The sequence below is a fragment of the Platichthys flesus genome, chromosome 21 (assembly GCF_949316205.1).
Source record: "Platichthys flesus chromosome 21, fPlaFle2.1, whole genome shotgun sequence".
Lineage (NCBI taxonomy): Eukaryota > Metazoa > Chordata > Actinopteri > Pleuronectiformes > Pleuronectidae > Platichthys > Platichthys flesus.
Window position 1 is genome coordinate 14,064,588 of NC_084965.1, and position 26,009 is coordinate 14,090,596.

A 26,009-nucleotide genomic window follows, 5' to 3' on the forward strand; every position below is an offset into this window, starting at 1 on the left:
ATTATCTGAGGACAGGAAAGAAGACATGTTCAACTTGGTTCACAGGCTGAAGGCACCCTGCCAACACTGATTGATAACACAAATACTTTATGTTGAAAAGATTTATATGCCTTTGTTATAGCTGAAGTTATGTTTTAACCATCATAGTGTGCGCTTTGTGTCATGTAGATCATGGCGCTCAAGCCTTACGACTTGAGGAGGAGACTGTACGTCATCTTCAGAGGCGAGGAGGGTCTCGACTATGGTGGCTTAGCCCGGTAACTAAAACAAAACAAATTGTTAAATGTGAAATTCACTGCAAATTACCTTTCGGAAAATGTAAGCAGCAACTGATCATGTGCTCCTTCTGACGTTGTCCCTTGTCTCATCCTTCATATTTCCCTCTTTCTTTTCCTTGTCTGTTTCTGTTCTTATCCACATTCATTTTCTCTTTCATCTTTGCCTTATTGTCTCCATCTATCATGCACCTATTTTTTCAGAGAGTGGTTCTTCTTGTTGTCCCATGAAGTGCTGAACCCCATGTACTGTCTGTTTGAGTATGCCGGTAAGAGCAACTACTGTCTGCAGATCAACCCAGCGTCGGCTATCAACCCGGACCACCTCTCCTACTTCTGCTTCATAGGCCGCTTCATCGCAATGGCAAGTTCACATACTGGCCACACACACACAAACAGATTAAGTAAAAACATATGTATGGGTTTGTTATTTCAAAAACAAAAAACGGAGAATGTTCACATCTGATTATTTGTTATTTTCAGATTCACATTCATATAGCCTTATGCTCTTATTCATTTCAACAGGCACTTTTTCACGGCAAGTTCATCGACACAGGCTTCTCTCTGCCTTTCTACAAACGCATGCTGAACAAGAAGCTCATCCTCAAAGATCTCGAGTCCATTGACCCAGAGTTCTACAACTCACTCATATGGATCAGGTAATTTGTCTACATAACTTTCAGTATGGCTAGAAAGTTAAGCTAAGCTTTCAGAGATGCACTGTCTCCACAGATCCTTTGTATTTTCTCCAGAGGAGCTGCATGTGTGAACTAAAAGTCTGAGTGAGAGGCTCTGCTGACTTTCTCAAGCTGGCACCTAGAATAAAGTGGTAAAATTCAGGAGAATTCGGTGTGAGAACACAGCGGGGGAACCCCTGCTGAAGCCAGTTAAGGGGTTAATGATGCTTCTAAAACGCGACAAATCAGGAAATGAAAAATACTAAAAGAAAACAAATATCTACAGGGGAAAAAGCGGTGTCACACACATAGAAGACACATGAAGATGACTGGAGAGTTTGTATTGATAAAAGCTGACTCCTGTGTCTGTGTGTTGTAAAGAAAATCACATGATCCATCGCAGAATTAATGGATTATAATGGTTATTGTGGCACTTCCAGCCTCTGCCTGCTGCACCCGGCTGGTCCACCTCTCTTTTGAATAATGCGAAGGGTTTGTTTCTGTTGTGAACGCGTCTGTGCAAAGAACCTCCTGCTGTGTTAAACTTGTGTGAAAGGAATACTCTGTAAAGTCTGTATCCAATTCTCTGGATTTGACCCCACAGATCATGTCTGAAAACGGCTGTATTTGAAGTACATAATCACGTTGTAACTTCAATGATCACATTACCTTCAAAAAGCCAATTTATTCTTGTTGACTTGATGGTTTCAAATATCACAGCACCTCACTTTGAAGGCTCTTGCCTGTGGAGCCTTTGATTAAAGAGCTAGTTTGTGCAGTCTTAATTCAATTAGCCATAGAATTTTCCTCTTCTTATTCGCCTGGAAGACAAGACACTTTTGTCTTTAGTATATAGAACAAAATCTCAAATATGTGTCAGGGGGTTTTAAGGGCTGTTCACTATGCAATGTTTTTGACATGTGTTTTGAATAAAGAAAACCTCCACAATAAAAAACCTTCAGCAGGCCATTAAGGGATAAACCTCAGGAACAGAACCGAAGGACGGACCCTTCTTTCACACATGTGTCGGAAATGGAACAAAACTGTGATGGAACAGGATTAAGGAAATCAAGTATATAACACATAACATTAAGTAATAAGTCATAAGGTTTTTTAGGTCTGAAGAATGGTGGCCAAGGAAAATGCTGTGACACCAAACACAAAACAACACAACTATCAGTTCCATAGCGGGATGAAATAACAGAGAAACTAGTAGGAGGCGACTCCGATATCTGCAGATAATACTATATTGCCCTCTTATCATGGTGTGACAGCAGCATGATCTCATGTCTCCTCAGGGACAACAACATTGAAGAGTGTGGTCTGGAGATGTACTTCTCAGTGGACATGGAGATCTTGGGAAAGATCACCTCGCATGACCTCAAACCTGATGGCTCCGACGTCCTCGTCACTGAGGAAAACAAGGAGGAGTATATCGGGTACAAATGACAGTTTTACTGTAACAGCAGTGATTTATGTAACCTTTGATCTCAGTTTAAGTGAGTAATTGCTTTTTGTTTTTTTACACAGTCTGATGGCAGAGTGGAGGTTCTCCCGTGGGGTCGAAGGTCAGACCAAAGCTTTCCTGGATGGCTTCAATGAGGTGGTTCCACTGCAGTGGCTCCAGTACTTTGATGAAAAGGAGCTGGAGGTGAGTGGTGTTGTGTATTTTAATCCTCATAATTTGCTCCTCTCCCAAGAGCTTTATCCAATTGATCAACATGGTTATTTAATTATGATTTTCACGAGGATAAAGGTTATCTTGCTTGTCTGTTGGATTCCTGAGAGGCCTTGTTTATGAAGGCAAACGAACAGTTTGTGTCCATAAAACTAATGTAGGCCTGGGGCATGTTCACACTTTTCCTCAGCTGAGGCCATAAAAACATATGGAAAGTTAAAAAAAGCAGCTGCTCTGAGTTTGGCCTCCTGTATATATACAAGATAAATGAGAGAATCGAGCACAACTAACTGTGGACCTGATGCAGCTGATCAAACTAATAACTGTTAATATCGATAATTCACAGGTGCTGCTCTTAAGTTTGTCTGTAGACCATCAGTCAGTACTAATCACCAAGCAGCAGAGCCAAAACTCAGTGTTATATATATATATTTTTTTTTTTGTTTAGATTTAATCTTATTTATGCCTCATTTGGCTCTGTGTAGATGTGTTTATTCTTAGAACAACAGATGTGGCTACCTGCCAGCACTGGGTGTCAGGTGGTTCCAGGTAGCAAATGGCTTTTCAGGTCAGGTAGGAGGGCCCTGTTAAAGGCCTCAAGGAGGCATGTGGGACAAATCCTGTTGTGCCTCTGTTTGTGTGCCCTGTTTTCTTCATGTCATCTTAATACTTGCCTGTGTGTGTATTTCCAGGTGATGCTGTGTGGCATGCAGGAGGTGGACCTTCAAGACTGGCAGAGGAACACAGTGTATCGTCACTACACCAGGAATAGCAAACAGATCATCTGGTTCTGGCAGGTAAAGTCAGATCAACACAAACACACTTTGTTTCTATAACTCTTACCCTCCTTTAGAGAGGAGCAGAACATGCATTGGTACTCCGGTTGATAGGGGTCCTAGTGTGTGAGTTTGATATTGTGACTGTCTGGTCAGTATTGTGGAGATCGTAATTTACTCTATTTTTTGTCACATCCTTGCTGCAGCTGGTGAAAGAAGTGGACAACGAAGTGCGCCTGCGGCTCATGCAGTTTGTCACTGGAACCTGCAGGCTTCCTTTGGGCGGCTTCGCTGAACTCATGGGTCAGTGACGGACACACACATAAAGATTAACATGCAACCACTCTACCATATACTATGCACACATACAGAATATAAGTCTGTGCAATATGTGCACGGTTAAACATGTTTGGAGCTTCAGCATTTACAGTTTACGACAGTAGAAACTACATTAAAGAGCCAAGTCTAAGCTTAAATTGATTTGCTGGAGATACAGTTTTCTACACACATGCTGCCAAGCGTTAAGAGATCAAAAGACACTGGACAAAGAGATTAACTGAAACCAAATCATTAAACTTAATAATTTGTGTAAACCATCTGCAATCAATGAAATGTCATCCAATGAGTTTTGATGCATTTGATTGAATCTGACCACAGAATCAGTCCTGTATAACTCTACATCTATCCAGTTGTTTTTATCAGCATTGAAATCATCAATAATAACAAGTTTGTCAGCTCCACTGCAGCCAGGACAGAACCAGCTTCATATTTGACAGATGAGGTAGCGGTTTGGGCTCATGAGCTGCTTCTTTTTTCTCTTTTTTCCTGTCCATCATTTTGTCAGCCGCTGTTTTCTTTCTGTATTTGTGAATCGCAGCTTGGCCTCTTTGAAGTTTACCAATTGTTTGTATTTTGTGGTAAATCCTCTGAGGTTTTCATCATTAAATCTGTCTCTTGCTCATTGATGATGAAGCTTCTCTGTCTACATTCTGGAAAGCGTTCTTGACTTGTTGTGCATTAGTTCCTCTCTCTCTGCCATGTTTTCCCTCTTTTGAGCCTCATTATTATGTTCTCCACCCATCCAGTCACTTCTTCACTCCTCATACTTGCAGTCAACTCCAGCTCTATCTAAATGACAACTGTCAGTTTACTCTTGATCCCCTTAACTTTGGGCACAATGTGTTTTAAAGTGCTGTGCTGTACTGTTTATATCCCACAAAGATGTAAACCTGTTCGGATTTAAGCTGAGACTGAATGTGACAGAGGTGGAAGTTCCCGAAAAATGTCTTGAGACAATTTTCTGGAAAATGTGCAGAGCAAGCAGTAGGCAGGAAACGCATCTACACCGACGTCAGGCCAAATCACCAAAAGTTCTTGAATCTTAGGGTTTTTCTGAGTTGACGTTTTCATTTGCGTCTTCAATGCGTGTGACACCTCATCAATCTGTGAATTGTCCTTCTGTATTCTCACATGGGATTACTCTGATATTTTTATGGACATTTTTACAGGAAAAGTTTCCAGGAAAAAATCTGCGGCAACTGACACGGACGGCTGCGTTTTCACCTCCTTTTTTCGTTTGCATTGCAGGAAGCAACGGGCCCCAGAAGTTCTGCATTGAGAAGGTGGGGAAGGACACGTGGCTTCCTCGGAGCCACACGTGGTGAGTGGAGCTCTCCACCTGTGATTCCTCCCACACACCGTTTTGCGCAGATGTTATTAAATTATATTACTTTTCACCAGGATTAACACAAATTAGGTTAACTATAATTCAATCAATGAAATGGATAATTAATGGGAGTGATGGCATGACGCAAGAGGAAAACAGTGGAAGTAATAAGCAGTAAGTTAGACACTGATTGGCGCTGCATCACAATTAATGAAGGAAGCTCTTAATATCCCTTTGCTAATATGCAATCAGGGCTTTGGAGCACAGCTTATAACCAGTAAATGTTTCACTGTGCTTGTTCTCACTGATCGTTGCTCTTCACTTTTGTTTTTTTTCAGTTTTAACCGTCTGGACTTGCCTCCCTACAAAAGTTTTGAACAGCTGAAAGAGAAGTTGCTCTTTGCCATCGAGGAGACGGAAGGATTTGGCCAAGAATAGAGGATGGAGTCCTTGTCTCTTTCTCTCCTTCCCCCTTTGCTGTTTAATCATTCAAGTTAAACAGACTAAATAACATAATTGCACAAGAAACCCACCAATGTATATAAGCTATTTTCTCATTTAAAACCAAATTTTAATTTGCAGCATTGATTTTGCTGCGGTCCCTCATATATTATATGATACCCCATCGTGAAATATGCAAGGATTTAAGCATTTTATTTCCGCCTCTGATTGAAAACAGAAGTCTTGGATATTTTTTAATTACCTCTCCACTGCTGACTGGCTTTTTAAAATGGACTGAAGGCGTTTTTGAGAGGATTTTATAGTAGAAGCACATTCTACTTCTAAAGCTCTAGTTCTATAGAGCTTATAAAATGTAAGAGTAGAATTGGGGTCTGGTGCCTGAATTTCTTTATTTCCCTGTTGGACCCATAGTAATTGTTAGTTGTTGTTTTTGTTTTGTTTTTGCTTGATTGCATGGCTGCCTGGGACGATGACCATCATCACCACCACAGATACAGACATGTAGAATGGATCGCTCTGTCTCTGAATGAGCTTTTTTTAGCTTCCTCAGCTGAATGTGTTCAGGATGGACTGAAGCAGAGGAGACTAACCCTCAGTGGTTGTGAACACTATTGTCCTGTTCGGGATCAAAACAAGACTGCAGTGTAAAGCTCCTGCATAAAAGCTACTCTATCAAAAATGAATAGGAAAAGGAAAATATTCTAAATTAAAATATGAAAGTGTGTGTTTCTGCTCGTGTGTCTGTGTGTGGGGTCAGTGGAGCGTGTGGTCTGGATGTTAAAGCTAGAGACGCTGGACTTTTTCCAGGCCACCTAGACAGCAGCCTGCTGCTTCAGCTTTGCAAACAATGCACACAATGATAACAGGAACCGCAGCTTTTTATTTAAACAACGAGCCGAGAATCAATCAGAGGCTAAAAACTGATTGAGTGTCTCAATTGTTGAACACTTGGCGGATTCTTTTTTGTTGCCTCTTGGAGTCTGGATGTGTCTCCAGGCTGTGGTTTACAGAGCACCAAACATAGAAATTACATTTACTTTTACATTTCCGCTGGAGGTATCAGGCTAGATGATGAATTTAACCATTAATATAAAAGGAAACATGATTATTTTGATTAAGTCCCAAAAAAGGCCATCTATGCATTCATTAGAATGTTTTCCTTTCTCTACATCTACATGTGTACTGAAAGGAGCTGTAGTCCCCTTCTTGGATATGAACTCCTGGCATGATTACAAAAATAAGTCCTTATCAAGTCAGCTGATGACCTCGATTGTCACTGTTTGTTTAATAAACCATTTAATCGACACTTACGTGCCACAGACCAGACAGTGTGTGTGTGTGTGTGTGTGTGTGAGAGTGAGAGTGTGGAATCATTTCACAGTGGAAGCCTGAGGATGCACTGTATCAATGTGCATTGTGTGTTTTTTGGTCATGCTCCGCCTTTATATGGTGGCTGGTACATCTCAAACGAGGGATCCGAATGCAAAAGCCACAACACAACTGCAGAAGTGACAACATTCATCAAGCCCATTTCCTTGTCAACATCCATTGTCACTCACTTCTGATTTGATTTTTTTTTTTTTCTTAGTTGTGTAGCTTTTGTGGTTGTGTTGTGGGGTTTGCATTCCTGTTTTCCTTTAATGTGCTTGTGTGAGACGTCTCGGCCACCATACCTTTCTCTGCCTGATCCTCTTTTCCACTAATGTTTCAGGGGACATGCTTTTTTTTCTTTTGAAATGTCAAGCCTAACTCCATTGTTTTTAAGTGAGAACTCTGGTGTTTATTCTTTCTGTCAGCGGTCTAAAACAAAAGGAAAAACTGATTTGTCAGTGGCAGGCCATTCTCCTTGTTTTCTACAGCATCGTGTTTCTCCGGATCACTGCAAACAGCAGCAAGCTGCTTTAATGCTTTTCTAGAAGGGGGCTTGTGATTAAAGTCAAGTTATCAGTCTTGTATATAACGTGATGATGAGCTGTCCCTGAGGAAGAGCATCGAGGAGGATGAGGAGGGGACGCCTGTGTCAAGACAAACATTTACTGTAGCAAAAGGAGCCGACTTTTAAAGAGAATTCAAGCCGCATAACTTTGTGCTTCCTTTTGAACAGAAACCTGTAATCAAAAAAATCAACTGTATGTGAATATTCATTGTATAAAGATAATGAAAGTAAATAAAGTACTTAAATATTATAATTAATTACACAGAGCCACCACTCCATTGATGGAAATCTGTGATGCCTTTGATCTTATCAGAAATAGATGGGATGTTTCAGGTAGCCTGATCACAGCCAGGAAGTAGGCGTCACGTGACCTGGAGCGGTGCAGCTGTTTCAAGACGACTGTTTCCTCGGCCGAGTGTGGGACAGTGCAGCAGGTCACCTGAAACTCGTCCAGACTGTAACATATCGCGTGTAGATACACACTGTAAACACCACCTACACTGTACAGAATGCCCCTTTACTGGAGACGATGTGTATAGAAGATTCATTTTTAATCTGCTTTCACCCATTTGAAATGAAGAGAGATGGATTTATGAGATACAAATAAATAAGTGAATAAACTCCCCTCGAGCACGGCTGCTGTCTTTTTTCTTGGTGCGATGGGATAAGAGGCCTTCAGCTCAGGATTCACAAAAAAGGAAACAATGGAAAGTTTTTTTTTATTCTAGTCTGTAAAAGAAAATATAAATGGTATTGTTCTGATTGGATTTTGCCTCTGGAAAGAAGCATATTTAATAAATGTATCTGACCATCTTTACAGCTGCTCTGACAATCACTTTGTCCAAGACTGATGCCAATAAGAGTCTGTGAGCTGCAGGCTCATCTTGAGTCCCTGGCCCTAACTGAAATCAGATTCCACTGATTAAGTTAACTTGGGGTTTATTGTTATAATTGTGCATTAACCTTCTCTGTTTTCATAAATCTGCCATGAACTCCAAAGCTTTTACCTTTACTAATTGGTAGGAAACATGTAGATGAAGAGCACTGAGTTTGAATATTTTTCCTCACTGTGCTCCAAATGGGATTTATTGTACAATGTATAGACAAGATGTGTGTTTTTTAAGATTAATCGAATTTAAAGCAGCTTCAGTGACTGCTCAGTTTCCTCAAACATGCTTGTTGCTGCTCACGGCTTCTTTCTTTTTAACACAAAAAGATTACAACCCCATTGTATTGTTTGAATTGAAATTAGGCTACCTCATTATCTGGGGAATAAGATACAGACCGACCAGACAAAACCACTTTAGAGTTAAAACTTTAACTCTAATTTAATTATAAATTATCAGTTGCAGAAGAAGCAGTGACCAAGGAAATACATTCAGTACGAGTAGATTTGAAGTCTTCACCATGAATTAATTAAATGTTAAAATAGACAAAACAAGTCTGGGATAAGAGTAAAAACAAACTCCAACTGGCAAAACAGCTTCTTGTTACAGTTTGGTTATTAAATATCTCCTCAATAAACATCCTCCAGTGAAAACAGATTTTCCTTTAAAACACAATAGATAGTTTTCTTGATCAGATACAGACTCTGGCTTATTTACTCAAAGGCATGAGGGATTCCTGTGTGCAAGGTCACTTATTCTTCTTCTATTGGGAATTAACTACAATACTCATAATAAGAGGTAAAGGAATTATTAACAGTCCTGGTCTGCGTCATCCTAGTCTCTTCAGCAGGTCGACGGCCTCTTTATGGACCTGCAAAAAAGGAGCAGACCTGAATATTCCCTGAGGTACTTCAACATTTACCTGACGTTCACACAGTAAAATAATTTCATGACTGCACGCACGTCTTTGTCTTCCAGTGTGTGAGCAGGGTATTCTTTAGCTTTGGTTAACCACATCAGAGCTTTCTCCTTATCCTTCATGGCCGAGTAGGTCTTCCCCAGCATCAGCAGGTTTTTACTGTAGAAGTCAGGATCAACTGAGAAGAACAGAGAACACGCTCTTTGAGATTTATGTGTGTTTCAAACCTTTGAAGGCGTCATTTACAAGCGTAATGCCGTCATGTTTTTTTCTAAAAGACTTTGAGCAGCAGTCAGTGGGAGAGCAAGCCGCCGCAGTGAGTCTGTTAGTATGCAGCTGTTCCCCACCTTCCTCAGCTTTCAGGAAGAATTCCAAAGCCTGAAAGAGAAAAGACAGCTTTGAGAAGATTGTTAATTCTAGTGACAGATCACTGATATGCTTTTCAGCCTCGAGCTGCTCCGACTTTGTGTAACCGGGTAGTGACGAGTGAGGAAGACAGATGAGGCCTCACCTCCTCGTAGGTGGACACAGGAGGCGAGGAAAAAAGGGCCGCTGCCACCTTGCGCTGATACCACGGCAGCTCGGCAAAAGCGAAGCACCTAAGGAAGAGACACGGGGAAAATTTTACCAGAATAAAAGCCTTAACGCTGCACTGAGGAGTCTTCATCGAAACAAATGTAGAGTTCGGTTCACACACTGTGAGGTACAATGTGTTTGACCTGAACCTCTCCTTCTAAACCGTTTAAAAGTCCAATTTGAATTATTTATATCTATTGTTTGAGAACCTTTAAAGGTTCAGTGTGTAGAATTTAGTGTCATCTAGTGGTGAAGTTGCATTTGGCAGCTGAATAACCCTCACCCTCCCCTTTTAAATATGAAAGAGAACCTGTGGTAGCCTTCAGTTGTCATGATAACAGGAACTCAAACTGTATATATAGTCAGATGACATGACAGCTCCCGGAAATCTAAGATATAGTGTATTGATTGCCCCCTGTTGGCTGGCTGCAGTATAAATCATGAATCCATCCCCCTCCAAGTTCGAAGATGGAACATGGACTAAAGTAAAAAGTCACGTCCTATAAAATTCTATATATTATATATATATATCTATATATTTATATATTTGTATATATTTATTTTGCTCATAGTTCTCATAGATCATACAATACCTGTTAATACTGTACTATTCCATATATATTTCTTACTGTACATATCTATTCACATTCCACTTTAAATACGCACAATACTCTGCACTTTACTGCCTTTTTTTTGCACTACTGGTTAGATGCTAAACTGCATTTCGTTGTATAAGTACTTGTACTGTGCAATGACAATAAAGTTTAATCTAATCATCTAATCTACAAATTTGCTTTGTATCATTTTTGGTAATTCATGCGTTTGTTTTCAAGTAAATTTTTGTTTTAATTATTTCCACCAAGGAGGTTATGCTTCCACCTATGCCAGTTTGTTTGTAAGAAGGATTACGCAAAAACTACCAGATGGATTAACATGAAACTTGGTGGAAAGATGCAGTATGAGCAGATCTGGATCCAGGTATTTTATTAATCAATTTCTTAAAAATTGCTAGATATGGCGTTTTACAACATTTTCCCATTATTTAATGTCTGGCATTAAAATATTTGCTATTCCAAATACTTGTTGGATGCTATGAGACTTGCTGGAACATGTGTTATCATTGGGACCTTGCTATACCGTAACAACACTGAGATGCAGACACTGGCTCCCAATGAACAAAATTTTGTATTTTAGGTAATTGGGAGGAAGTGGAGACTCCATCTTTATATACAGTCTATGTACAGGATCAATTTTAACTAGAGGACATGGCGTCTCCTGAACCTGAAACTGGTTGAGAGTGAATTAAATATGGTTGACTATCATCCATGATCATTATAACTACGAAAAGGCAGCAGTTCGTATGCAGTCCTTCCATTTGTGGTAGTGAACACAGTCACGTTGCGTTCTTTAAACTCAGATTGGCAGACGAGGGGAAACGCTACACTGAAGTGATGTTTTGGGGGTTTAGATTAAAACCAGCAGCAGTATATCCCCCTTCGAAAGAACATTTTGTTTTTGTTGGGGGGGGGCTTAACAAACGTTATTTTCTTTTGATTCTTTCCATCCTTTGGGCATCAAATGGTGTCAAATGCTTCATTTTTGTTGACTGAAGAGTCTCCACTGGTGCCAGAGTCAGTTCCTTAAACCTGCCTGTCAAATCTAAAACAGACATGGCCGTTCCGAACTTTAAATCCCCAAAAATAAAGAGCAACTCACCAGTAACCCAAGATGTGTAAGGAAGTGGCGTCTTTGGGATTGAGCTCTACGGCCCTCTGGGAAAAAGACACACGCTTCACTTCAGGATATAATTCGTTGTGATACAGTGATGTAATACCGTGCGGGCCCGCTGCCCTCTCACCTCTAGATGTTCCCTGATGATGTACGAGTTCCCGATTTTCACTTTGATTCCCTCGTAATCCCCGACGTCACTGAGGCACACGGCGTACCACTGTGTCAGGAGAAGAACATAGCAGAGTTTGAAATTTTCTCATAAAGTAGTGATAAACATTCTGCTGCCGAAGTCCAATCTGTCCGTGAAGAATATGAGGGGAAACTGAAACCACCGCCTTACTTTGTGGGCAGCGAAACACTGGTCGTCTTTCTCCATTGCCCTCCTGGCATATTCAAAGGCCTCGAATATCAGCTGCTTCTTTCGCTTGGCCTCCATGTCGGGCAGGAGGGACAGGTCCCGAGACGCCCGGGCCAGCCTCCACAGGACCTCTGCCTCATCACTGATGGACAGGAGGGTATTGAGATGGAGTGTGTGGTTGACAGAGCAGTTATTCACTGTTATCTGTTAATTTGGTGCCCCCTAGTGGCCTCCTCACCTGTCTTTGTACTGCAGCAGCAGCTGGTAGAGCTTCTCCGTATCTGCACAGCTGTACAGGTAGTCGGCCTGCTCCAAAACCTCCTCTGCACGCACGCACACAACACAACACAACACAACACAACACACAACAGTTAGTTCAGTAGAAAGGAAATCACACGTTTATTAAAAGTAAACCATTAAAAGATATGAAGTCTTCACATGTCAAAAATCCTTCAACTCTTCACTCATTCAGACTGGACCGACATCGAACCTCTTTTTGATTTGTTTAAGCAAATTAACTTCTTAAAATGTGAATATTTGGTAGTTTCTTGCGGTAGGCCTGAAGTGCAATTAACGTCAACAAAACACAACAACAAATCACAACACCAAATAGGAGACCACAACAACAAATAACAAATAAGAAAACAAAAACATTCTCACAAATCACAACAGCAATTAAAGATAAACACCAATAAATCGTGAAAAACCACAACAAATGACAAAACACAAATAAGTAACCACACCAACGTATCATCAAACCACCACATCGACAGAATGTGTTTTTTTTCTCGTGTTTTGTGATTTGCAGTTCAGGGCCACCAGAGTTGCCCCATTCTCTGGGATGATGCCAGAATCCCAGTTTGAACAATGTGCCAGTTAACAGTTTACCAACTACCTTTTCCTGCTGCATGGAGCACGGCTGAACTCTGCACCCAGTGGAAGGCTTCATACCCCAGGCAGGAGAGAGCAGGCAGCCCCAGGACGAGCGCAACGCTTCCGCCCTGTGCGTACAAGAAGGTAGTCACAGGTTAAAGCAGTTCTGTGGTGTTATTTATGAGGATCAGTTTGAGTTGACCACGACGTAACCTGAGTCTGCGGGTCACTGCACTGTTTGATAAACTACAGTTAAACCATCGACTGAACCTGCTCTGATGACAGAGCTGCTGCTAACCTCTCACCTACTAAATGACAGCAGCAGCTTTACAAAGCCTTCAGCAGTTAGAACTGTTTGTTCGGTTTATTTACAGGTTGCAAACAAACATCAAGGTGCATAACCGTCATCTACTGTATCTTCTGTATACTCCTTGGTGGAAGTCTTCAAGGGGCATTATATCATAATAATAAAAACTTTATTTGTATAGTAAAAAAAAAAGCTATTACAAAGTCCTATTAAAGAAAAAAAAAGGCAACAACTAAAATAATACATTATTTTAAGTCAAAGACAAGTTGAATAACACAATAAAAAAACGTTCAAAGCGATGTTGAAAGAAAGAGATTAAAGAAACACCCAATAAATCAGATTATGTAGGAGCCATCTAGTAGAAGTAAGGTTTGAGAGATGACAAAAGCGAACACTGATGTTTCTAGAATGAGTTCCTCATGTTAACTATTTCAGACAATTATTGGGCCCCAACAGCAAAGGGAACCAGTTACCCTTGGTCTGAGGGATTTCTAACACGGTCTTATCTCTCAAGCTACAGGCTGGTGAGGACTGATTAAGAAGCTTAGCACACTAGCTCCATGTTAACCCATGAAGAGCCTTGGACGTCAAGAACAATATTTTAAAGTCAATTCTTAGAACACACAGGCAGCCAGTGACGGGAAGCTAAAATAGGATATGATCATGCTTTCATGATATGATGACTTCATTTTAAACACACAAAAGCTGGGCAGTCATGTTTTGGCTGAAGCATGTAGTAGCTGCGTTAATAAAGGCACGAATCCCTCTTTAAATATTTACAAAATGTAGCAAAATAGATGATCTAATTCTCGATTTATATCTAAAAGTTGCAGGGTGTAGAACTTAGTGACATAAAGTGGGCTACTACAAGAAACATGGCGGCCTCCATGTAAATATAAATATAAAGTATTTAAACATAAAGGGCCCCTTCTAGGGAATACTAAACAACAATTTTTATAACTTAGATGAAACACACTGAAAACATCACTATTATTATTTTTTTATTAAATGTCTGTCATTAGATCCCTTTCACCTAAATCTTACACATTGGACCTTTAATTGGCATAATTGTGTGAAAAAACTTGAGAGTGAGGTTTTGGTTTAAATCAGCTGGGGGGGGGGGGGGGGGTGGGGGGGGGGGGGGGGGGGGGGGTTAACAGGACCAGATGCTGAGCTTGAGAGGCAAGAGCCGAACTTGTTCTCTGGGCCTGTTATGAGGATCCCCCCCCCCCCCCCCCCCCGATCCTTTACGGCAGCTTGGCAACAGTACAGAAGAGATCCTGTGGCTGATTCGGATGGTTTACAGGATAAATACACCAGAGTGCCATGCATGTTGCAGCTGAACACCCCCCAACACCCCCCCCCCCCCCCCCCCCCCCCCCCTTCGAACAGGAAATGGAACCTGGGGTAGCCTTCCGTGGTCATGACAGCTCAAAAGGTGTTTAGTTTGTCCAGTCTGGGCTACAGTCAAAACCATGACGGCCTCTGTTGAAAGAACCAGCTCCCTATGTCAATATAAAGAAACGGCCCATTCTAGAGTAAAGAAAGCATAAATTAGAAATTTGTACCAATAGAAACCCTTTTACCTAAATCTTACAGGGTTCAAACATATTTTGACCAATGGATTTCCATGACTTTTCAATAACTTTAAAACAAATTTCCATGGCCAAACATTTTGTGAAATATCGGTGTATAAAAAGTAACAACATTTAGCATTTAAGCTAACAATGAAAATTTCAAAGCATACAGTATACCTTAAAAAACACAAATGAATGAGACAATAGTTTGATTGAGGTCTTTGTCTGTTGTAACCCTTGGCATTTACTTTTCCATTTGTAGCCAAGCATGGTTAAATCTACACTTCCCTGGCATAGTGCATTATCCCGCCTGCTTCCCCACCGAACTTTTCAATTAGTATGAGAGCGTATGCCTGCTTATATTTTGAGTGTATTTCTTTTAAAAGAATGTTAATTATTTAAAACTCAGCGTAAATGAACGACATGAAAATATGAATAAAACACATTTCCATGACTTCTCCAAAACTTTTGGGATTTTATTTTTTTCAAGCACTTTTCCAGGCCTGGAAATAAACCTTTTACAACCCTGATCATCAAACTGGACCTTTACTGTCCTTATTTGATAGGTGCTGGGTTGATGGTGTCACGTGTTTCTCAACGATAACAATATATCATCATATCATTTTCTTATATCGCGGTTATCGCAAATACCGATAAACCGCGACACTCGCACAGGTGACAAAACAACAGTGGTATAACCGGGTGTTATTTACGGTGAGAGCAGCAGCGGTCCTCCTGGAGGCGGTCCAGTAACACCGGTGTGTTCTCCGGACCCCGGCGCCTTTAGCACCGGACACCTGAGGTAAAGCCCTGCTCACGAACCGCGTCAACACCCGAGCCGCCATCGGGTCCAAGTTCCAAACGTTCGACACCCCTGGCTGTTTATATCTACAGTTGTAGCAAGGGGCATTCAAGAGCAAGGAGGGAATACGTTGCTGAATGAAGTACCTGCTTCTCGTTTCAGTGTCTAAACAGTGTGACCTGTTGAGCTAAATTCAAATAACTTCTCTCAACCTTTGTTTATGTTTTCCAGATTGTAATTTCACGTAGTTTTTAAGCACAATTTAACATCAATATGACGTACAGACTGAGTGTGGGAGAAGTTTTAGCATTTATAAATGTTATTTCTTTAAGACCGGACAATTAGGCGGTTTATAAAGTCAATAATATCAAACCGCTACAGTTCAACCATATACGATCAATGAGTTCAACACAGCTAAACAACGGGGGGTCTTTTAGCGGATAGAATCAATGTTACTCTTGAACGCAGCCCGGGGAACTCTGTGCAGCCTGCTTATGAAGTCGACGGGAAACAAGCACCACTCGTCAAAGTTCCGCTGTACCACTATCCAGGCTGTTGTGTGCTCCGGTGTCAGTGGAACAGTCGTGCAGTCTGAAGTTAGCAGAGACACATTCGCTGCGGGTGTAGCCCCGGAGGAAGAGAACGGACCGCTTGGAGACTGAGGCCGGAGGAGGAGGAGGGATCTCTGGGCGGCTCCGCTCCCGCTGCTCAGCTGTTCCTGTCAGACAAACGTGTCAGGAGCCACCGCAGGCGCTTCGGGATTCTATCTGTCAACAAGTAAACAGGTAAATAAGTCCGAGCCACTTTATAGATCATGAGACAACATGTTTCACTGGTTTTGTGTTAGTTCTGCTGCAGGAGCCCGCCACACCCACCACTATGTCCGAGGAGGTCACTGTCCAGACTCTTTGACGCTCTTATTATTCGTGTAATAGCTGCAATGCACCGAAGCATTAAGCAACGTTAAATATATATTACATCTAAAATGTTGGGAAGTAATTATTATAATATTTATAATACATTTATATATATATATATAATATTTTGTTAGTATTTTTGCATTATATTTATATTTCAATATAATGTGCCAGTGTCAGTATAATGTGCAAAACTTCAATATTATGGCAATATTTCAATATTAGGTGGAATATTTCAATAGTATTTGCAATATTTCAGTATTATTTGCTATATTTCAATATCAGGCGCAATATTTCTAATTCAGGTGCAATATTTCATTATCAGGTGTAAAATCCCATATTACTTTCTGCTTTATCAGTCCTACTTAGTGCCTCTTTAGTCTATTATTAGTTTATCTGCCTGATGTAACTTGCTTATTTTATTGTTAACATTATTCTCATTTCTATTGTTATATACTACTAGGCACGTGCTCTCTTTTACTTACTTAATAATAATAATAATAATACAAATCTCAATGATAATCTATTATATTGTACAACAAAAAGCCATTACGAGGTGGAGGACAACAGAATAATACAAAAATCTATTCAAGAGGAATTTCAAATTAAAGACAACAAATCAAGGACAGCAGACAAAAAATGAAGAATTTAAAGGATTGGAAAAATTAAAATGATCAAAGAAGTATACCCCAAAAAACCTTAAAAGAAATTAAAAGCCATTCCAAGTAGAAGTTGTAAGAGCCAAAACTATTAAGCAAATGTACCTAAAACCAAAGTGCTCAAGTACAGTACATGAAAGTTTCTACTTGAATCTCTCTGACATTATTTGTGTGATAAGCTGCCATGGCCTCAGGGGGAGCATCAGCCCCAGGAGTCACCCAATGGGCCACTAAGGTGGAGCTGACCATCTCCTGTGAGAACCTCCTGGACATGGACGTCTTCTCCAAGTCCGATCCTCTGTGCGCCTTGTACATCAACACTTCAGGCTCCCACTGGTATGAGGTCTGTATTCGGTTGACTCACCCATGACTCCCAGCTTCCTACACCAGAATACCTGCTGCTAAAACAAATACATCAAACTCTCTTTAGAAAGCTTGATATTTTTTACATTTCCTCGCTGAATGTTGGAGATAAACACTGGTTTCACTAACTTTTAGGTCTTTGTGACTGATGAACAGTTCAACATTACTCCTGAACTTACTGGGCCTGAGTCTGGGAACTTAAGCTGAGGGTATCAATGGATCTATCAGAGAACTCCACGAAATGTCCTTAAAACTGAGCCCAAACATTATCTGGAGTTTGCCTTTCACATCTAAGGAATGTAGCAGGAGATCGTTGAGGTAACACACATTCACAATAAGAGGAAAAGGTCCAAAACATTCAGGCGAGGAGTTACCCTGAGTAGAGCGTGAAGGAGAAGGGACATGATGTATAAATTCTGCACCAGAAATTATGTGTTTGTGTTTACAGCACATTAGCACTGGTGTCAGACCATACTGCCCCAATCTCCCCAAACTGCCCCTTTTCATCCCGAGATATTTATATTCTTTTTGTTTTTATCAATTAGATGTCACTGAAACATCCATTCGCTTTGACATTTTCAGGACATATTCCCTCTGTATTCTCACATAGACTCATGCAGACATTTTCCGGATATTTGACCAGGAGGCCGGTAGGAAAAGTTCTAGAAAATGTCCAGAGCAACTGACTATAACCTTTGCATTCTCACATACAGCCCCTCTGGAAAATCATGATTGTAGCTGTAGCCAAAGCCCTCTGACCTGAGCTTACACTAGATGTGTGTTGTTTCTTTGTGTATCAGTTTGGACGCACAGAGATGATCCTGAACTGCCTCAATCCAAAGTTTGCCAAGAAGTTTGTCATCGACTACTATTTCGAGATGGTGCAGAAGCTGAAGTTTTGCGTGTATGACATTGACAACAGTACCTATGACCTGAGTGATGATGATTTTTTGGGGGAGCTTGAATGCACCCTGGGTCAGGTGAGCGTCACCTTGTACGGATTTAACACAGATCTTTGCTCGTCCCTGCACATCTCTCTGACGCAGTGTCTTTTGTGTTCAGATTGTTTCCAGCAAGCAGCTGACTCGGTCTCTGTTGCTGACAGACAAGAGGCCTGCAGGTCGGGGGACCATAACAGTGAGTGGGCTCTTTCCTCCTCTCTAATAGACGTATGTAGGTGCTCAGCTGTGAATGAGACACTCTCCTCCTGCACACAGAGACACTGGACGGAATAGAGAACATAAATAAACAGATGAGACTTCTCACAGTTTTTCATTCACATAAATGTGAAGTGCTAGAGACAAACATGTACACAGTTTTTTAAGTGCTGTACAAGGTCATAAGATTTTTTGCAGTCTTGAAAATGTATTATTATGCAATGATATAATAATAAACGTCTTATTAGTAGTATAGGTACACTTTTCGGGGATAAATTATGAGATGTCAAGTATTAAGTCGCAGAGAAGAAAGAACCACACAGACTTGGAGGGAAGCGCCTATGATGTGATGGAAATGTTCAGTTGACTGCATTGTTGTGTACAGGGGCGTGGTGGTCAAAGGCCTTTTATTGTTTCTCAAGAAACAATGAGGTCGGATTTTGGATCCGAAAAAAGTGAGACTGTGTGGCGAGCACTGGGCCTCCTTGGTGCTTATTGACTTTTTTTTTCTTTTTTCTCATGATATAATGACATTATTCTTCAAATAATGAGATTTTTTTTCTGAATTTCTTCACTGTGGCCCTAATATACCCTTATATAACACTGTACTATTACTTACTAATTACGTACTATTGGTTCATTCTACGGGTTTAACTTATGTCTCGAACACCTTTTTAAGTTTGGTTGTCCTGGAAATACTTGTTGTTCCTTTGAAGCAGAAACTCAGTTTTAAATCTCAACTAACACTTATATCGGACTTCTTATTTCTTCAATTTAACAAAACCCAAGTTTGAAGAATGAAAAATGGCCCATGTGAAGTTTTAAGGGATTATCGCTGAAAATAGTTTTATAGAACAGTGCAAGGTTGTACAAAATGGAAAAAGTGGACAGCAAAGACTAAAACAATATGTGCAGTACGGTACATTTTTTTATTCGTTGGTTACAGTACATGTACAGTGGCTTCAGGACATAAACTGACTCTTACTTAGATGTGTTGTAGATCAATTTTAGATGGATACAAATGCAGTTTAATTTAACATAATAAAGTGTGGAAAGAGTGATGGACCTGAATATTTACTGATGCTACATGTAGGAAGGTAGGAAATCTTTTGATCCCAATTAATTTTTGATTATTCATTGCTTCTCTCTTGTAAGTCATGATATATAACAGTTTTATGGCTGGATTTAAAATATGAACGCTCTTTGAATGTAAGTTATCTCTCAATACTACATGCGCAAAAATATAAAACTGAAGGGTTTTAATTCCTTTTCTTTTGTACAATAGATCTGTGCTGAAGAAATAACAGACACAAGAGTGGCCGAATTTGAGGTGTCAGGCCGCAGGATGGACAAAAAGGTACTGAAGCTCATTTTAGGTCTGACATTGTGGTTTCAACTGGCTTTTAATTTCCATTACCTTTAAATGCTGTGTGTTATTAATCTGATTTGATTGTTCAGTATTTGTGGTGGTCTGACCCTTTCCTGGAGTTCTACAAGCAGACAGAGGCCGGCTGGCAGCTGGCTCACAGGACAGAGGTGCACACATTTACCAACGGCTCATTCACTTGCTCGCATTGAACTGTTGTGGACATGTGGTTCATTTTAACCTGTTTATGTAGGTCGTGTACGACAACCTAAACCCAATATGGAGACCCTTCCGCATCTCGATGCGATCGCTCTGTGGAGGAGATGTGGAGAAGCCCATTAAGGTAAAAGTCTTTTTTCTTTGCTCCGTAAAATGCAGCCTATTAACATGATGTGTTTCCTTAATCTACCCCCACAAAAACGCTTCTTTTGTTGGCTTGATTTACTCTAACAAACTAATTAAACATTTTTCTGATTGCATTTTTTCCCCTTGTCCATTTTAAAGTGCTGCTTGCTACCCGGCTGGATGTGAGTGTGCATGCACGGTTAATGACGTCATCACAGAAAGGTGTGCATTTATTGCTATGTTCTTTATACTCAGCCTAGTTACTTTGTTTACATCATAGACTGTAAAGATGGACGTCTACACTTCTTCTGAAATCAGTTACTAGTCATGATATAGTCCCTATTTAGTGAGTTTGCCATTTTGTAGTGCTGATCAAATGTTTAGCGGATTTTGTTCAAAACCAATAAAGTGGACTTATTGTTTCCCAAAGGGTATTGTGAAAAGTAGTTTTCCACAGATAGTAGCAAACATTATGCATTGCAGTCATGTCAGCCATCTTTATATACGGTCCATGGTTTGCACTGAAGTTGCATGTTGCAGTTGAATAACCCTCCAATCCCCCTCCCATTCCAAACATGATAGAGAAACTGAAGCCTTCAGTTGTCATAAAAACTCAAAAGGTGCTTAGTTTGTCCCATCTTGGCTACTGTAAAAAACATGGCGGCCTCCATAGAGAGGACCCGCTCCAGATGTAAATATTGTAATTTCAATATAAAAGGGCCCAATATAAGGTAAAGAAAACAACAATTTGTAGAATTTAGATGAAACACATTAGTTAAAACATCACAAGGATTATTTTATATCAAATTTCTGCTAATAGATCCCTTTCACCTAGATCTTACACACACCTTTAAGTAAGCATTATATATTTCTGACTGAATTGAAGAGCTTGTAACTGAAGTACGGGTGGATTTTCTCTAGTAGTCTTAAAATATGTAGGACAACAGTTTTTTATCAACCTTTTTTTTTTAGCATTTACATATTCAAACATAATACAATTGAAATCATTGTAAAGATGGATATAAGCAGCAGTGTTAGTATTGGCTGTATAAAAGCTGCGTCATCTGTTTAAGTACGTTTCTCTCGTCGTCCTCAGGTGGTCTGTTACGACCATCGCGTCAGTGGCTCCCATGATCTCATCGGAAGCTTTCAAACCACACTGGCAGAGTTGCAAGTGGGAACACACATTTCCCCAGTGAGTCTTTTGTGTGTCTGTGTGTTGACTCCAGCCCCACCAATACAGGGCCTTGTTTCTTATTAATACGTGGCTTAAATATGACTTGTGTTCTCACTTGCAGGCTGAATTCGAGTGCATAAACCCGAAAAAGTTAAAGAAGAAGAAGTATAAAAACTCTGGGGTCATTTGCGTCAAACGCTGCCAGGTAATGGGTTAGAAGTTGTGACTTTTAAGACGTCAACATTTTAACTTGATCTCTGTCAGTCAGTGCATTTTCTGCTGCTGCGTCCACACACCTTTTGCTCTCTCAGTTGGTGAAGGACTACACCTTCCTGGATTATATCATGGGCGGTTGTCAGATCAACTTCACTGTGAGTTTGGAAACATTGGATACAAGATGTGACGTATTGCATGATTGCATGTGATCACTGAGAGATTCAGGACGTCTTGACCCCCTAACCTCTCTCGGCTCTGGCCTAGATCGCCATTGACTTCACAGGCTCTAACGGGGATCCAAGCTCTCCCCGCTCCCTCCACTACGTCAACCCTGATGGCTACAACGAATACCTGGCAGCCATCTGGGCAGTGGGTAATGTCATCCAGGACTATGACAGGTAAACCTAAACTAAACTCTTAAAGTATAAACAATGCAGAAAAGAAGTGCATTTCGGTTTATAATTTACAATTTTCCTTAATTGAATTTCGATATATTCGATATATTGATCATATGCTGTATCTGTGTTTCTTTTTCTTCATAGCTATTGATATTTCATTACATTACATATCATTTTGCTGAAGCTTTTAACCAAAGCAACTTGCAATAAGTGCATTCAGCTATTATTTATAAAAAAAAGATAGTCGTTAAACTGTAAAATATATGGACTAAATCACATTTCTTTTTTTCAAAATGGTATTTATAATGATAGTATAAGAGTCATTGCCAATATATATATATATATATATATATATATATGTGTGTGTATTCAAAATGTTTTACCCCCCAATATCAGCATCTGTCTCAAAATCTATATCAGTCAAGATTTTTAATCTTCATCTTTTTTACGATCTTGCAGCAGAGAACTAAAAACTATTTTAAAGACTAAAAGGGAACAAAAATTCTCAAAAACTGAGATGTACAAAATAAAACAAACTTTCAGTGGTGTTCAAGTGTTGGTATGTCAGTTTAACTGGTTTTAACTGGAACCTCATGTATTTCACTGTGAGACTAAGAATACTACTTGGTTGGATTATTTTATTGTATTAAAGACTAAACCAAAGAATATTTTCTTTAACATTTGTTTACTAATCATTTACAGTATATCAAAGAAGTTAGATACTATTTTTTGCAACAGTCAAACTCTTCTGGATTTTGTTAATATGTGCTGATGGTTAACTTATACCTTTTTATTTTGTGTATCTTTTTGTGTAGTAACAAAATGTTTCCTGTCTTTGGTTTTGGAGCCAAGATCCCTCCCTCCTGGCAGGTGATAAAAACTAAAATTTAAGGACACAAAGAGGTTTTACTTCCAGAGCTTTCACTTTTCTCCAATGAATCAGTTGGATATGTTGAAGTAAATTAATGACGAATGGTTTAAATGTGATGTTATAAAGTATTTCTATGTTCCTAAGAGATAATGTTATGTTTTCATTTACGTTACTGGCAATCAACTGTAATTTGAATATAGCTGAATTATTGTTATCTATGTTATCTGAGACTTCTGCAGTTGGGAAAACGCAAATTATGAGATGAAGTTGACACGGTTTCTCTGACTTGTTCTATTTTGAAAATCTGAGGTGTGAAAGATGTAAAATTGTCACTGACTTTGTTTCTAATGATTAATATCCTCACACAGGTTTCCCATGAGTTTCCCATCAATTTTAATCCAACAAATCCATTCTGTGCAGGTAGGTGTACATTTGTCACAAGAGCACTACCTTTATCATTGCAGCACTGTGATGCCATATGTATGTGTGTGTTTGTATGTCTTTGTGTGTTCCAGGCATAGAGGGAGTGGTGCAGGTCTACCAGCAGTGTCTACCCCAGCTGAAGCTCTGGGGTCCCACCAACTTTTCTCCGGTGATTGACCACGTCACCTGCTTCGCCAAACAAGCTCTCCGGCAGAAAACGGCCTCGGTGAGTTGCTAAAAAAATCTGCTTAGAATCAGTTTTGAGAGCAGGACGTATTGGATAATTTCAGAATTTAAATATTATTAATGTTTCAATTTGTTTTTCTAGAAGTCTGTAGATTGTGGAACAGCATATCAAATATATCAAATAATTTAAAATAGGTATAATACATAAAATTTACAACATTTACAGCAACTTGCCACAAGAATAATCTACATGAAATCCACTAGTTATACAATTATATTTAAGGATCATGTGGAAACTAATTATGATATGAATGTTTGGCTCTTGGTGCTCTTTACATCTGATCAGTTTGCTCTGTCCATCAACAGCAATACTTCGTGCTGCTCATCATCACAGACGGAGTGATCACAGACATGGATCAGACATGTGCTGCGATAGTAGAGGCCTCTCGTCTGCCCATGTCTATCATCATAGTGGGCGTGGGCGATGCTGACTTCAGCGCGATGGAGTTCCTCGACAGCGACGACAAGCTGCTGCGTTCGCCGACCGGTGACACCGCTGCGAGAGACATCGTCCAGTTTGTGCCCTTCAGGGATTTCCAAGTAAGCAGCAGCGCAAACCTCTGCATTGATGTAACAGAATTTCAAGTATTTAATGTTCCAATATCCCTTTGTATAATTCGTATAAACTGAATTACAAAAATCTCAAATAATACATTTCAATCTTCACTTTTGTTAGTTTAGTTCTTTACATAGGTCTGAATTGCTCCTTGATGTGCGCACTTAAATGTACAATATGTAGCTTTGGCCACAAGGGGTCTCACAATTAAAACAATACCAAAAGACCATAGTTTGATGACATTGTCAATCAGGGTGGGATCATGGCATTTATTGTCTTCACCATCTTTCCTTGTCCCATTATGTTTGCCATTGGTTAACAAGCTACTGGCTAGCAGTGTGTATTTTTAGTTTTTCTAAGACCTATGGCCTGGACGTTACAGCATGACTGAATCACATATGACACTAATTAAAGGCGACCAAAATGTATTTTTGTATGTGGAATTAAGAAAATGTCCCTATAAACCCAAGTTTGTACCACAATGCAACTTAAACCACACAAGTGGGCAAAACACTGTAAGTGTGGGTGTTGGGATGAACCCTAACCCTTGCACTTTCTGATGTGACATTGTCGTTGCAGGGAAACAGCGTGGCCCTCGCCCAGAGCGTCCTGGCTGAGCTGCCCGATCAAGTGTCCTCCTTCTTCAATTCTTACAAGCTGAAGCCCCCAAATATATCCAGTGTTTCTGAGCCGTCTTAGGAAGGTGGGGTAATTATCCCAAATACCTCATATATACCACATGCCTGCATCTCGCCCACCCTCTTAACTAAGTTGCCTGTATGAATGGTGCAAAGCATCACCATGATTAGTTATTTTACAGCTTGTGCTGTCGCGTATAGAGGAAGGAAAAGCTGGTCAAATCAAACATTGTATATATTGTGTTTTGAAATTTGTTTTGAATTGTTGAAGATGAATTCCTGTGACGCCTTGTAATGCATGAAATCACCAAGCAATCATAATAAAAGTAATCACACTTTGAACTACGAGCGTATCACTGTGACATGCTCCGATGGCTCTGTTGATTCAATTGTTGTTTAAATGTTTTTCAGTCCTCTCTCTGTATGATCTCGTCTCTACTGTGACTGTTACTTTTCACACTCTCTAGTCTCTCACTGCTCTAATGTCCTTAAATTGTGTGCGAAAGCTGTGTGGTTGTTCAGTGTTTGTGCGGTGAATAATGTGTGTGTCCAGGCAGTGCGCTGCTGGGAAAGTCTTGTGTCAGCAGCCGCACCCTTCTACAGTCGCACTGAGAGTCATCACGTCTGTTCTCCAGCCCCAAAGTAAATGTGATTCAAAGAATGTTTGAATGATCAAGGAGAACCGAACATGAGGATCAAAGTAAAGGAGGAAGAGCTGGTTGAGACGGAGGAAATCCAAATTGAGAAGAAGGAGAAATTTGAATCTCTGCAGGAGAGCTGTGAGGAGAAGAAGGAATTCAGGGTCCTCCTAAATTGGAGGATCTGCAGAAACAGATGAGAAAGTTGGAGGAGAAGTAGTTGATCGAGCAGGTGCTGTCACTCAAGAGAGAAAACAAGCAGGAGGAAGAAATATGTCCCCTGATCCAGCTGCCCATTGAGCTTCAAGTAAGTTCCATCAGCTCATTGTGATTTGAATCTTATGGATCGTAGGTTTGCTTGAGGTTTAGACTTTGAAAAAGAAAAAAAGGAAAACCTCCCGTCCCGTTCATTTCAGACATACGGTAAAGCGGTATAGATAGTCGGAGTGCCTAAAAAGAACGAAAAGACAGCTATATGTTAGCTATAGTCTCTCATTTGATTTTTTTTTTATTATCTTCATGGCGTATCTGCTCATGTC

The 26,009-nt window shown here is 40.1% G+C and overlaps 3 protein-coding genes across 7 annotated transcripts in view; 2 read left to right on the forward strand and 1 right to left on the reverse strand.

Moving 5' to 3' along the window:
* LOC133932504 (NEDD4-like E3 ubiquitin-protein ligase WWP1) overlaps positions 1-8,100 on the forward strand; it is a 29,940-nt gene extending 21,840 nt beyond the window's left edge. For all 3 annotated transcript variants that reach the window (XM_062379211.1, XM_062379212.1, XM_062379213.1), the window contains 9 exons: positions 169-257; positions 480-639; positions 801-934; positions 2,251-2,391; positions 2,483-2,603; positions 3,323-3,427; positions 3,613-3,709; positions 4,994-5,066; positions 5,411-8,100. In XM_062379211.1, the coding sequence (XP_062235195.1) occupies positions 169-257; positions 480-639; positions 801-934; positions 2,251-2,391; positions 2,483-2,603; positions 3,323-3,427; positions 3,613-3,709; positions 4,994-5,066; positions 5,411-5,510 (1,020 nt within the window). In that variant the 3' untranslated portion in view covers positions 5,511-8,100. The remainder of the gene's footprint in view (positions 1-168; positions 258-479; positions 640-800; positions 935-2,250; positions 2,392-2,482; positions 2,604-3,322; positions 3,428-3,612; positions 3,710-4,993; positions 5,067-5,410) is intronic.
* Positions 8,101-8,767: 667 nt separating this feature from the next.
* Positions 8,768-15,572, reverse strand: rmdn1 (regulator of microtubule dynamics 1). The gene is made up of 10 exons (XM_062379219.1): positions 15,412-15,572; positions 12,837-12,942; positions 12,180-12,264; positions 11,924-12,083; positions 11,711-11,800; positions 11,569-11,624; positions 9,788-9,875; positions 9,624-9,654; positions 9,321-9,454; positions 8,768-9,228 (listed from the first exon to the last, which is right to left on the reverse strand). Exons 1-10 carry the CDS (start codon positions 15,541-15,543, stop codon positions 9,187-9,189), a joined length of 924 nt encoding a protein of 307 aa, XP_062235203.1. The 5' UTR covers positions 15,544-15,572; the 3' UTR covers positions 8,768-9,186.
* A 449-nt stretch (positions 15,573-16,021) lies between these two features.
* Positions 16,022-25,178, forward strand: LOC133932506 (copine-3-like). Of its 3 annotated transcripts, XM_062379216.1 has the most exons (16): positions 16,022-16,285; positions 17,256-17,419; positions 18,240-18,419; positions 18,502-18,576; positions 19,882-19,953; positions 20,055-20,132; positions 20,216-20,305; positions 21,404-21,502; positions 21,606-21,689; positions 21,796-21,855; positions 21,965-22,098; positions 22,914-22,968; positions 23,338-23,389; positions 23,485-23,618; positions 23,945-24,178; positions 24,774-25,178. In XM_062379216.1, the coding sequence occupies exons 2-16, from the start codon at positions 17,261-17,263 to the stop codon at positions 24,891-24,893; spliced, it is 1,626 nt and encodes a 541-aa protein (XP_062235200.1). In that variant the 5' UTR covers positions 16,022-16,285; positions 17,256-17,260; the 3' UTR covers positions 24,894-25,178. The 3 variants fall into 3 exon arrangements, with proteins under 3 accessions (XP_062235200.1, XP_062235201.1, XP_062235202.1); XM_062379217.1 differs by lacking the exon at positions 16,022-16,285 and having other exon boundaries at positions 17,279-17,757; XM_062379218.1 differs by lacking the exon at positions 16,022-16,285 and having other exon boundaries at positions 17,300-17,419; positions 17,575-18,419.
* Positions 25,179-26,009: the final 831 nt, after the last annotated feature.